The 14,267-nt window shown below is 47.1% G+C and overlaps 1 protein-coding gene across 1 annotated transcript in view; it reads left to right on the top strand.

Moving 5' to 3' along the window:
* Positions 1–13,682, top strand: part of TENT2 (terminal nucleotidyltransferase 2) — a 125,585-nt gene extending 111,903 nt beyond the window's left edge. The window contains exon 14 of the mRNA XM_075325773.1: positions 12,023–13,682. Coding sequence (XP_075181888.1) covers positions 12,023–12,100 — 78 coding nt within the window. The 3' untranslated portion in view covers positions 12,101–13,682. The remainder of the gene's footprint in view (positions 1–12,022) is intronic.
* Positions 13,683–14,267: the final 585 nt, after the last annotated feature.

A 14,267-nucleotide genomic window follows, 5' to 3' on the forward strand; every position in this document is an offset into this window, starting at 1 on the left:
GGAACTCCCACAGATGTTTCCTGCACGTGACCCCCAGCGAAAGAACACTGGAAAATGGCCGAAGTAGGGTTATCAACCTGGACAAATCCAGGTCCCCTCCTACCTTCGTGACCTCAGAGGGAGCACTGCTCCACCCCTGGCTGGAGTTATGGACAAAATCCACAACATGGAATATGGCCATAACTTTGCCTGGGAGCGTCGTAGGCGGACGCCAATGCTCTCATTGTGACAGTTATGAATTTAGCTACAGAACGAGGGGACTCATGACCTGTCTGCCAGTTCCCCATTGGCTGATATCACGCCTGGGGCATTTCCCAATGTCCTGCTCCCATAAAAAGGGTGTGCCGGCATCGTCCGCATGCGGAGACACCATTTTTATGGTTGCCATATTTATCGGAAATATGGCTTGCGAGATATGAACCATTTTTTACTGGAGTCGTTCTGTCTGCTAGTTCCATAGCCTTGCTAATGAGATACAACTCTTGTTACAGGGTGACGGCAGGGAGTCATCCTGTGTCCTTTGTTCCCACACCACCTCATTTCCATATCACAGGACATGGCCATGGAGGTGTAAGTGGAACACTGAGAACAAGAAGGGAGGGGGCACTGCCAGGGAGTGATGAGGGATTATGACTGGAGTCATAATTCATCTTCATATCCCGGGATTTGCCTCACACCCTGATTGTGGACACACAGCCTAAAAAGCGTCAATGGATGAAGGGATGTCAAATATATAGAACGTCCTACCCCCGCCTGCATATTCTAAGCTGGCACCTTTAGTACCTTTCATGTGGCACTAAAGGGTGCCTAGCTTAGTATTTATCCAATAAAAAAAAAAAAAAAAAAATGAAAAAAATGGCGTGGGGTCCCCCCTATTTTTGATAGCCAGTCAGGGTAAAGCAGACAGCTGTAGCCTGCAAACCACAGCTGGCAGCTTCATCTTGGCTGGTGATCAATTTGGAGGGCTCCCCATGTTTTTTTTTTTTATTTATAAATAAAGAATAAAAAAAAAAATAACGTGGGGTCCCCCCAAATTAGATCACCAGCCAAGGTGAAGCTGACAGCTGGGGTCTGGTATTCTCAGGGTGGGAAGAGCCATGGTTATTGGACTCTTCCCAGCCTAAAAATAGCAGGCCGCAGCCGCCCCAGAAGTGGCGCATCCATTAGATGCGCCAATCCTGGCGCTTCGCCCCAACTCATCCCGCGCCCTGGTGCGTTGGCTAACGGGGTAATAAATGGGGTTGATACCAGATGTGTAATGTCACCTGGCATCAAGCCCAGCAATTAGTGATGTCACGGCGTCTATCAGACACCCGACATAACTAATTGACAGTAAACAAAAGCAAAAAAAGACAACAAAAAATGTTTTATTAGAAAAAACACTCCCCAAATCATTCCCTTGTTCTCCAATTTAATAAAAAAAAAAATGGGTCCGCAGAAATCCATATGGATGTCCCACGTCGCCTCTGGACCTTCTAGAATATGGGGGCACGTTCAGGAAACGTATCCCCCATTTTCTAGGAGGGCAGACTCTCCATTTGAGGAGAGTGGGTGCAAAAATCTGCACCCACTCTCCCCGGGTCACAGCTGCAGAGTGCGAGCAGCCAGCACAGCTCACACTGAACACTGTGCTGGCTGTCAGCTGCTCTGCTCATGTGACCGGCCAGCGTGCACTGTGAAGGAGGAGGAGGGGGCCGCGGGGGATCAGCGCTGCGACCGGACAGGTATGTATGACACCGGGGGGAATAGGGGGTGACCGGGCAGGGCCTGGGGAACAGTTTTCTGTCGCATGTGTTATTGCACATGCGACAGAAATCATAGGAGCAGGGCGGCCGGTGCGCTACTGTGCGCGCGGCCATGTTGGATTTTCGGGAGGGGGGTCGGGGGTCGGGGCGGGCACTTTGGCGACACCGGGGGCTTTGCCAGGAAGTGAGGTCAACAGGAAGCCTCTTGACCTCACTTCCAGGTAAATGCCTGCGTTCTGGCGTGCCGACAAAGGCCGCGGACCGCAACAAAAAAGCAGGTCCATGCGTTGTGGCTGCGTTCTGACCCCACATCATTGATTTCAATGGGGGAGAGAACGCAGCCACAACGCACAAAAGAAGTGACATGCTGCTTTTCTTTCCGCACCGATTTTTGGCATCCAAAACGCTGCGGAAAGAAACGCAGCATGTGCACTGATTTTTCAGCTTTCCCATACACTTTGCTGGGAAAGCTGAACGCATGCAATTTGCCACTGAAACGCTGCGGTTCAAAACGCAGCGTTTCCGCGGTAAAAAACGCATCGTGTGCACACAGCCTTAAGGTACTGTCACACATAACGAGATCGCTAGCGAGATCGCAGCTGAGTCACCGTTTTGGTGACGCAGTAGCGATCCCGTTAGCGATCTCGTTATGTGTGACACTTACCAGCGATCAAGCCCCTGCTGTGAGATCTCTAGTCGTTGCTGAATGGTCCAGGTCATTTTCTTCAAAGGCGACGTCCTGCTGGGCAGGACACATCGCTGTGTTTGACACTGTGTGACAGGGTCACAGTGACTGCTGAGATCGTTATACAGGTCGCTACTGCGACCTGTATTGTTCCTGCATCGCTGGTAAGATCTGACTGTGTGACATCTCACCTGCGACCTCCCAGCGACTTACCTGCGATCCCTATCAGGTCGCATCATTTTCGGGATCGCTGGTAAGTCGTTGTGTGTGACTGGGCCTTTAGGCTATGTGCCCACGGGAGCTTGCTTCTACGGATTTTGCCGCGGAAAACCTGCGGATTTATCTGGATTTTCCAGATAAATCGCAGGTTTTAGCATGTACAGACACTCCCCATGTTATCCTATGGGACATGGAGTGTCTGTGTCCACGCTGTGGAATGTGCGGCTGCGGAATATGCTGCGGATATCCCACAGCCGGACGTAACTGCACGTCAATTATTTCTGCGGAATTGCCTGTGGAAATCTCGGCCCTCCACTATGGAGATAGAGGCCGGGACGTCCGCAGGTAAATCACATGAAAGTCCGCAGGTTTACCGCAGCTAAAAATAGCTGCGGATGCCGGCGAGAAACCTGCGGCCGTACCTGCAGATATATCCGCAGAAGCAAGCTCCCGTGGGCACATAGCCTTAAGCCCGCTTTACATGCTACAATATATCTTACGATGTGTTGGCGGGGTCACGTCGTAAGTGACGCACATCCAGCATCGTAAGGTACATTGTAGTGTGTAACAGCTACATGCGATTGCGAATGAACGGTAAAACGTTCATCGCACGCACGTCGTTCATTCCTCATGAATGGAACGTCAGGTTGTTCATCGTACCCGGGGTAGCACACACCGCAGTGTGTGACACCCTGGGAACGATGAACAGATCTTACCTGCGGCTCCCGGCCTGCCATGCGGAAGGAAGGAGGTGGGCGGGATGTTTACGTCCTGCTCAGCTCCGCCCCTCCGCTTCTATTGGTCGGCTGCTGCGTGACGTCTATGTGACGCCGAACGTCCCTCCCACTCCAGGAAGTGGACGTTCGCCGCCCACATTGAGGTCGTATGGACGGGTAAGTACGTGTGACGGGGGTTAATCGTTTGTGTGGCACATTCAACAAAAGTGAACATGCCGCACATACGATAGGGGCGGTTACGATCGCATACGATATCGTATGCAGAATCGTAACATGTAAAGCGGGCTTAAGGCTCACAAATCATCAATAGCTCCTGCTAGAAGCTCCAGCCCTGCATTACATTGATTTGGTGGTGGAACCAATGGGACGGCCATTTCTCCAAAGTGTCCAAGAAGCAGAGTTTCAATTTGACAACACCAGGACTCATGTTGTTGGTGCTACTGTGAGCAGTTGTGTGGCCTAAACATGTTTATCATGCCCTGTAGCGTCTCCAGACTTGTCTCCCATTGATCACATCTGAGATGTTATTGGTCAGCAATTGCAAAGGGAGCTGCCAGCAGTGGATTTTGATGATTTGAATGACCAAGTGCATTCCACATGGCAGAACGTTCCTCAGACTATAATAGCCTCATTGAAATTCATTTATAACCTCAGTATTATAAAGGGTCAGTACTGATGCTGCTGTAGGACACTGTGACCACATGATCGCCATGTCTCTGCCAAGGCATGCAAGTGTGGGTATTTCTGCACATGACGCTCATAATCTGTCGAATAAATCAAACATGTTTTTTTTTAATTTTTTTTTCCCTCCTTTTTGTGATTTCAATAGTTCAACTCCTCCTATATTCTGCAATTTCAAAGTTGATGTGTGTATAATATATAAAAACTCCATAATTTTTTTTATTTATTTTATTTATTTATTTTTTTTTTTTTTTAAAAGTCCCTCACTTCAAAAAAAAAGTGTAAATATGAAATGAAACAATTTTTCTGTTTGTGTTGCATAAAAACTGGTATGTCTGTGTGTGGGTGTAATATGTTGGTATATGCATATGTGAATTTGTGTGTGTGTGTGTGTGTGTGTGTGTGTGTGTGTAATATGTATGCCAAGGAGTTTCTGCAAAAAGAGAAAAAAATACACAAAGGGATAAAGGGACGCATACTGCCATGTCGATAAAATAAAAAAAATGCAGCAGAAAGTAAAAGCCAAATAAAAAAAAATTGTCCTGTCATTATGGGGTCTGGGCTTTAAGAGTTTTCTCACAATAGAAAGGTAAGTAGCGCTTTTTTCCTCGTTGTTGCAAAATCGCATTAAAGGGGTTGTTCCCTTTTGTTAAATGTTTGTCTCCAGTTGCAGGTTATTATAAAGAAACAAACCGCTCTGTGCTCCCGTTCCCAAGACCTCCCGGCGAGTCTCCTCCGCTGCTCCTTGTGCCTGTCATTTGCTGATCGTCGACAGTGCGACAGCCAATGAATAAGCTCAGCGATGTGATGTGACTTCAGCACACACAGTGCCAGACACTGGGAGCAGTGGCGGAGGCTGACCGATGGACCTGAAGAAGTCGTGTACAGCATGGTTTGTTTTCTTTTTGATGATCTGTTGCAGGAGACAAACATTTACTGAAAGGGACAACCCTTTTTAAGGGTACGATCACACAACAGCATTTTCTGTCCCAGTACTGTCCACTTTGACCACTGTTATTCCATTGAGCTGTTAAGGTGACAGTTTTCTCACTCAGATCGCATGTCCATATAAACAAAAAAAATTACTGACTAGTGTCTTCCATATGTTGGATGAGACTTGCCTATTTTAAGTCTATGGGAGCATAAAAAAAATCCCATACAGATTGATCTTATAGCATCTAAGTTTTTACATATACATTGCAATTCTTAGCATAGGAAACCTGTAAAAAATAGCTGATATATCTAGATGTGTGTGTTCATAGACATATAACATACTACATATATATATACACATGAATGCTATACAGATATAAAAAGCAGACCTATAAAAAAAAAAAAAAAAAAAAAAAAATGCGCATAACATATATGGGTGAAAAATTGTCCATTCTCCCTCACCCCTTCTACAATCGTGTGAACTGAGCTTTAGGAGAACACCACAGTAATCATAGTGAAAGGGGACGGTGCAGCAACTCAGCTGTTGGTCTGCCCCATTGACATTGGATGGAGCTCTGTGCATGATGTATAACTCTGCCATGTACTGTACTCAAAGTACAGTTATTATTGTACCGTGTTTTTCCAAAAATAACAAAAATAAGACAGTCTTATACTTTTTTTTTTTTCCTTTTTTTTTTTTTTCCCAAAAAAGCACTAGGGCTTATTTTTGGAGTAGGTCTTTTTCTTGGAGAAACATGGTTGGGGGTAAGTTGACACCCCCCCCCCCCCCCCGCTCCCCCATTCAGGTGACTTATACTTACCAGTGCCCGGACGGCTGCAAGGGTCCTCCTGTGATTTCTAGCGGGCCCTCCCAGCAGATGTACTGCACGCTGCCTCCCCTGCTTCTTAACGACATACTCCTACATCAGATCGCGCGCACACTCATATACACACACACACTCACTACATCCAGCGATACAGAATGTCTCTGGACGCAGGGATGGGAGAAAGTCATGTGTCGCAGGTCCTGTAAGCAAGCATTCAATCCTCAGGTCCTTGCGCTCCACCACATATCTCAGGATCTGTATTGCTGTATGTGGTGCGTGTGTGTTTGCAATCTGGTGTGTGTGTGTGTGTGTGTGTGGGCGATCGGATGTGTGTGGGTGGGCGATCGGATGTGTGTGGGTGTGCAATCCACTGCAGGGCCTCCCACTCGGCATCTGGTGAGTATGATTGCGGGGTGTCTGCTTTCTATAATGAAGTGTCCTGCAGTATTCTTTAACTTGGCTGCACGGACACTTCATTATTGATCCGCGACTATGGCTTATTTTCGGGGTAAGGCTTATATTTAAGCCTTGCTCCGAAAATGCTGAAAATCACTGCTAGGGCTTATTTTTGGAAAAACACAGTACTACCCATAGATGCTTTGTGTGCTTTCCTCTTATGTATACCAAGAAGCATTTATTCTAAGCAATTCAGCATCCTTGGATAATTGCACATTTTATTTTCTTCTATGTGGAATCTGTTAGAAAAAGGCCTTGATGTGGTATCAGGAGGTCTATATTTTAATGGGTGCACTATTATGGCTTCATACAACTCTTTTGAGGTTTATATGGCATCTCTCTACACGAGGCATATATGTGTCATTATAGTTTTAAACCTGTGTAATAATTATTGCTAATATGAACTTCCTAACATTGTTTAACCTAAAGGTAGTGCTATACTGGCACTTTCAGGCAGATTCTCTACATACCATTAGTGGTCCGCTCGGAAGTTTAGGTATTGAAATCCAAGAAAGTTAAGTTTATAAAATTAGCTGCTTGTTAAGTGACAGCAGCTGAGGATTGGATAATAGCTGGGAGGGTATTCATACTTTCTTTATCGTTCCTTTGGGAGACCCAGACCTTGGGTGTTAAGCTTCTGCCTCCGGAGGACACACAAAGTACTACACTTAAAAGTGTAGCTCCTCCCTCTGAGCTTATACACCCCCTGGTGAGCCAGTCCCAGCCAGTTTATCACTTTGTGTTCAGGAGGCATACATCCACACATGCATTCTCATATAATTTTTTTCCTTTTTGGAATGAGATTGAAGAAGTGCGGGTCCACGTCTGGACCCACGGCATGTCCCTTCTCACCCCACTGTGTCGGTGGTGTTGTAAGGTTGATTCCAAGGCTGGAGCCTTACATGCCGTGCTCCTTCACCATCCCTCCTGGGCTCTGGCTTGAAGTGGGAGCCAGCGCGGTCTCCATGCCTGGCAGGAGACCGGTCTCCATCCGCAGCCCTTTAGGATCCTGCTGGACCGGAGCACTCATCCCCAGGGACCTGGCCCTGCGTCTCAGCAGCTAAGTACCTGAGACGTTTATATGTTGGGGGTCCCTGTGCTTTATTGTATGGGGAGAGTGTGCTTACTGTATTTATCTTGGCATTTCCGGCGGGTTCTCTAGCTGTCGCCCGAGAACCGCGCCGATGGTGCCTGCGCGTCGGCCTCGCCGCTCAAATTTAGGCCCCGGCTTTGCCGGAGGCCTAGTTTCTGTTCACTGCCCTCGCATGTCACTCATGCAGAGGGACAGGTTCGGCTCCTCCCGGCGGCCGTCCTGCACAGGGGAGGGACACTCCCCACTGCTGTGCGTGTCTCCCCCCCCCCCCCCCCTGTAGGTCTCTATGGCCCTCCAGATCCCGCTCTCCTACAGGAACGCCCCAAGTCCCGCCCCCTCTCTTCGCTCCGGCGGCCATTTTCTCAGACAGGGTTCACTCTGCGCTGGCCTGCACTCTGCATCCCTGCTGAGGTGCTGTGCATTGGGGGTCCGGGCTTCGGGATCTGGAGGGCACACAACACCGCTGCCATTGGTCTGGTAAGCCACAACCGGTCTCTGGTTGTGGACCTCTGTATTTACTCTCTGGGGTTTATTCTCTTGTAGAAGCTGTCCCCACTCCAGCAGCATGTCTCACACGAGGAGCAAGGCTCCAAAGCTTTATACTGTATGCGCTGCATGTAAGCTCCTGCTGCCTGAACCGAGCACCTATCCACATTGTGATGTCTGCTCTAACTTGGCGGTGCCACAGCCTGGAGTCTCACCCCCAGTGGTCTCTCAGGCTGCTCCTGCACCTGTGGCTGAACCCCCGGCTTGGGTAGAATCCTTTTCTAGGTCTTTCTCCCAGTCTTTTGCTGAGTCCATGGGACTTCTGTCCAGGACTTTGTTGAATATGCATCAGCCCCCTTCACAGGGTGCCTCTACTGCTAAGGGTCCCTTAGGATCTCTATCATCTGACCTCCGTCCACCGGAGCTCACAGAGGATTCATCATCAGGGCCAAGACCCCGTCCTCCTAAGAGGAGACGCAGGGTTTCCTCTCCCTCCTCATCCCGTGGCTCTGATTCAAGAGCTGACTCGGAGGATGCCTTTACAGGGGGCTCGGAGGCTAACTCCATGTACCCCATTGATCTTTCCGAGGGTGACTCAGATCTTAGTGACTTGATTGCTTCCATTAATTTTGTACTGGATCTCAATCCGCCAGTATCAGAGGAGCAACCCTCTCTGGCAGAAAAGCACCAGTTTACCTCGCCTAAGAGAGTAAAGAGTGTGTTCTTTAACCACTCCAGTTTTCAGGCCGCTGTGACCAAACCCAGGGCCTGTCCTGACAAACGCTTCCCAAAACGTGGTTCTGATGCCCGTTTTCCCTTTCCACCTGAGGTGGTCAAGGAGTGGGCTCATTCCCCAAAGGTAGACCCTCCGGTGTCTAGGCTCTCAGCCCGGACCGTTGTCGGTGGCTGATGGCTCTCCCTTAAGGATTCCACTGACCGTCAGATTGACCTTCTGGCCAAATCCGTGTATGAAGCGGCGGGGGCCGCATTTTCCCCAACTTTTGCAGCAGTGTGGGCTCTCAAAGCCATCTCTGCTTCTCTAGAGGAGATGCATTCCCTCACCAGGGAATCTATGCCCGAGATGGTTGCCTTAACTTCTCAAGCTTCAGCTTTTTCATCTTATGCCATGTCTGCCATGCTGGAGGCTTCTCACCGCACTGCGGTGGCTTCAGCTAATTCCCTCGTTATCCGCAGGATCTTGTGGCTTCGAGAGTGGAAGGCAGATGCTTCTTCTAAGAAATACCTTGCTGGGCTCCCTTTTGCTGGGTCCCGGCTGTTCGGAGAACAGCTGGATGAAATTATCAAAGAAGCTACTGGCGGGAAGAGTACTTCCATGCCACAAACCAAAACCAGGAAACCTGCCCAGGGTAGGAATCAGTCGAGGTTTCGCTCCTTTCGTTCCTCCAACTGGTACCTTCCTTCTGTCCGGCTCCTGTTCATCGCTTTGAGAAAGCGCTGCATACTCTAGATCTGGTGCGTGCTCTCCGGATCTATGTGTCTCGCACCGCTGCGCTTAGCCGGTGCACCTCTCTTTTTGTGCTAACCACAGGTCGGCGCAAGGGTCTCCCTGCTTCTAAGCCGACCTTAGCCCGTTGGATTAGATCGACCATTTCGGACGCCTACCAGAGTACTCAGGTGCCTCCCCCGCCGGGGATCAAGGCACACTCGACCAGAGCGGTGGGTGCCTCTTGGGCTTTTAGGCACCAGGCTACGGCTCAACAAGTCTGTCAGGCTGCCACTTGGACTAGCCTGCATACCTTCTCGAAGCACTACCAAGTGCATGCTCATGCTTCGGCAGATGTGAGCTTGGGCAGACGCATCCTTCAGGCGGCTGTCGCCCATTTTGTGAAGTTAGGTTCTGCCTACTTCTTAGTTTTTCTGTTTTATTCCCACCCAGGGACTGCTTTGGAACGTCCCAAGGTCTTGGTCTCCCAAAGGAACGATAAAGAAAAAGAGAATTTTGTTTACTTACCGTAAATTCTTTTTCTTATAGTTCCATATTGGGAGACCCAGCTCCCTCCCTGTTGACTGTTGGCAATTTCTTGTTCCGCGTGTTATCACCGGCTGTTGTGGACAGATTCTCCGGTTGTTCCGGCTCTTGCTCTGTTCTACTTGTGGGTGGCTATTCTCCTTCAGCTTTTGCACTAAACTGGCTGGGACTGGCTCACCAGGGGGTGTATAAGCTCAGAGGGAGGAGCTACACTTTTAAGTGTAGTACTTTGTGTGTCCTCCGGAGGCAGAAGCTAAACACCCAAGGTCTGGGTCTCCCAATACGGAACTATAAGAAAAAAAGAATTTACGGTAAGTAAACAAAATTCTCTTTTTTTTCCCCTCCCTGTGTTAGAATTAGCATAAGTATGATACAATCGACCTAGCAGGACCTGTGATGAGGTCATACCCATGTAACCAGGGTCATACCTATGTGACCAGAAGGGGTGGGGATACCACATGGGTATGACCTCACACAGGTCCTGCTAGGTCAATTGTATCACACTTATGCTAATTAGGGCTGAGCGAATCCGGATTGTAAAACTCCGTATTTGTGCGGTTTCAAAGATTTCCGGGATCCGGCCGGCAGTGGCGAAAATAAATAATTTAAAAATAAAGAAAAACAAACAGCGTTTCATACTTAGCGAGACTGTGTGTCATGGCGGCACACTGCTTCCGGGTCACACATTCATTTCCTGTACTGTACATCGTATACACACAGCTTTTCGTGTTTTCCCCGATCACCGGCCGTCCTCTCGTCTGTGATTGGTTGCAGGCAGACCGCGCCCCCAGCCTGTGACAGCATCTGCCTACTGTGCAGTCATCGCGGCTCAGTCATTGTCTGCACACCCGCGGTCGTGCTCTCTGGCCGCTGGCTACGTAGCAGAGCTGAAGCGGCGGGGGACCTCGTGTGGATTACGCCGGACTTGCAGGGTATTGGAGGTTAATAAAGTGGTGAAGGAGGGTGTGTGTTTGTGTTTTATTCCAAATAAAGGATTTTTCTCTGTTTATTTACTTTCACTTATAGGTTAATAATGGGAGTGTCTCATAGACGCCTGTGCCATCATTAACCTGGGGCTTAGTAGCAGCTGTGCGCTGCTGTTAACCCCTTGTTACCCTGATTGCCACCGCACCAGGGCAATCGAGAAGAGCTGGTATTGCAGCGGGATTGTCACATTTAATAGATGCGGCAATACCGGGCAGCTGCGGGCTGAGACTACCAGCCCCCAGCCGGCTTTATCATGGCTGGGTATCAAATTTATGGGGACTGCACGTCGTGTTTTTTTTTTGTTTTTTTTTAAATTTTATTTAAATAAAATAAAAATGCCTGTGCTTTTGTGTACATGCATGCTCATGCTCAGAGACCGCAGGCCATGCTGGCTGATGTCATGTCAGACTTGTATGAGTCTGACAGCGCGTCAACAGCACAGCCGCTCACTTCTCACAGGAACGTGTGTGTGTTTGTGAAACACATGCACATTCACCATACTTACCCGCAGACACTTGCACTGCTTTCCCCGCCTCCTGTGATTGGTTGCAGTCAGCTGACTCTCTGCCACTCAGGGTGGGGGCGCGTCTAACTGCAACAAATTACACGCGCTGGTGGACGGGCAAAAAATGAATATTGAATTGTTGGCACCGGAGGGGAAAAGCGTGACTCTGAAGGAGTTTGCTGCGATGACACAGCCTCGTGTGAATATACCGCTCGTGCTCCTGCCCCCCTATACCTATACCTATCACCACCGTTTTTAATCTCTGGATTCTGGTCCCCATAGATTTATATGGGAACCATAATCCGGAGCGGATCCAGACTGTTTTTGTTCATTCCGGCAGGGATCCGCCGGTCTGGATTTTGGCAGATTCGATTAGCCCAAATGCTAATTCTAATAGGGGGAGGGGATAACTCTGCCTACCCCCTAGATATTATCTGATCCTCAGCTGCTGTCACTCAAGAAGCTGATAATTTTATAAACTTTACTTTCTTGGATTTCAAAACCTAAACATCCGAGCTGACAACTACAAGTATGTATAGAATCAGCCTGATGGTGCCAGTATAGCACTGGCTTTAGGTTATACACGAAAATCCTGGTGATTGGTTCCCTTTAATGCAATTTATGTATTAATTTACTAAAATCTGTTCTAAAATGTATCCTTTTTATTTCCTTTTTTAGGCATGGGTGAGATTGCGAGATAACCAAGATCTCAATAGTGTGCTGCCTCTTCAAAGACTTGTGGGAAAGCAGAAATGATAATGTGTCTTAAGGATGGAAATAAAAAAACAACTTTTCATCTGCAATATGCTTACACCTCAAGACTTTAATTACCCTTTTTAACATTCGTTATAAATACTGTATAAAGGAAAGGAAAAATACTTTTAGAAAAATATATATCTTTTTTTTTTTTTTTTTTATTCTATTTTTTTGCTGTTGTATGTATCTGGGGGTGTTGGCCGAAACTTGATTTAACTTGATTTAATATATTTGTGAGTGAAGATACCGCTATCTTTTTTTTCCTTTGTGAGAAATTCTAGAATTGCACTACACACTGATCAAATGTTCTCCTCCTAGCCTGCGTAAATCTGTGGCTTTCCTTTGGCGGTGTACGACATGAAATATAAGCTTGAATCTGTTTACCTCATTAGCTGCTGACTATTAAATATCTCTTCGAGGGGATTTTCTTTTTTTGTTCTTGATCTTTGATCTGTTTTTTTTTTATTTATTTTTTTTTCTCGAAATCCCATTCTTCGTTCTTGAGGAAGGGGGGAAAAAAAAGTGATAGAACTATCAAAAGTTCAAGCAAAGTTTTGTCTGCATGCACTAACAATGTGTGCAGAAGCGAGCAACTTGTAAAACTACAACACCCAACGTCCCTTGATCGCCTTCTAACAGCTCATGACTGGTGGGGGGGATATGCTGAGCGAGGTCCTTTTCATAATGGCGGGAGTGGTGAATGTTGCTGACTCCATTTGACTAGTCAGTAACTTGTATCGCCCAGTTGTGGGTGTATTCGTACATTTCCAAGAGGAACTGCAGTGGAGTGTTACAATGCAGAGTTCTACGAAAAGTTGCTGCAACATCATTTCATCGGTGGAACATGGATTTTCCCAATTCAGATGTGTCAGAAGTGAATAAAGGTCTTTTGAAAGATAAGAACTTGTGTTTCTTGAGAATAGTTACTTTTGGATAAAGGCTTTATCCATTATCTCTCACATGTACTAGGCTTGATACTTGTTCCATACGTCTGTCGTTTTTGGCCTGAGTACGGACCGCAATGTTCAGTCAGTCTGATCCAGAACTCGATTGTCTCACAGGCTTAGGTCAGACTGTTGAGTTTGGGGCAAGAGACTCACGTCTGGGCATCGCAATCATACTCTGACTATAAAGGTTGGATGTGTGAAATTGGTATTTGTGGGCATTTCAGTCCCTGAATAAAGCACCAGTTTCCCCAAACAAATAGTCTGTTATTGCTACTATAATAGTTTATTTTTACCCCTTTATTATCTTGTAAATATTTGTATGTTTGTTTGTTTGACGGAAAAATTATGGATTTGTTACTGCTATTCCTGAGGAGGTAGATCGGTTTTCTGGAAGGACTTTCCACATCGGGGGATGAGTTTTCCTTGACACCAGAGTCCCCTGCCCAGGAAAAAAAACCTTGCTTGAGGCTGTCCAGTCCTGAGCAGTGTTTGCTTCAGAACCGTTGTAGCACGGATGGTGCTTTTTGTCAATATGTTGGTTATTATAACTTTTAATTTTGTTATTGAATTATGTAAATTTGTCTGTTTTCTTTTGTACATTGTGACTCGGAATAAAGTTTATGGATAAGCAAAAATGGTGCAGCTGTACATTCACAGACCGATTGGAAGAAACGCCTGGCACAATTGGGCCGCACATCTGATAAGGCATTGGGTGACCAGTGTTTTGTGCTCCTTTATTCTATGAGCGAGGTACCGCCTTTACTATGCTGCGAAATAAAAGCAAATCTAAGGGGAACTGTAAACCCATCACTTCTGGTTACAGTATTTTTATTACATATTAGAACATTTATATATTACATTAGTTTAGTGAAACAAAGTAGAAACATTAGACAATTTGTTTGTAAACAGGTCAAACAAGGTGAGCTCAGGGAGGCCAGAAACCTCCCGTGGAGCAGAAGGGCAAAAGCTCGCGTGATCTTGATTTTTCAGTATGAATACAGACTGAAAGTGGGGCCTCACGATCCGTCTGACTTTTTGGGTGTTAAGCAGGTGGTGTCAGAAAAGCTACCATAGGGATAACTGGCTAGTGGCAGCCAAGCGTTCATAGCGACGTCTCTTTTTGATCCTTCGATGTCGGCTCTTCCTATCATTGTGAAGCAGAATTCACCAAGCATTGGATTGTTTACCCACTACTAGGGAACGTGATCTGGGTTTAGACC

This window comes from Anomaloglossus baeobatrachus, chromosome 1 (assembly GCF_048569485.1).
Source record: "Anomaloglossus baeobatrachus isolate aAnoBae1 chromosome 1, aAnoBae1.hap1, whole genome shotgun sequence".
Lineage (NCBI taxonomy): Eukaryota > Metazoa > Chordata > Amphibia > Anura > Aromobatidae > Anomaloglossus > Anomaloglossus baeobatrachus.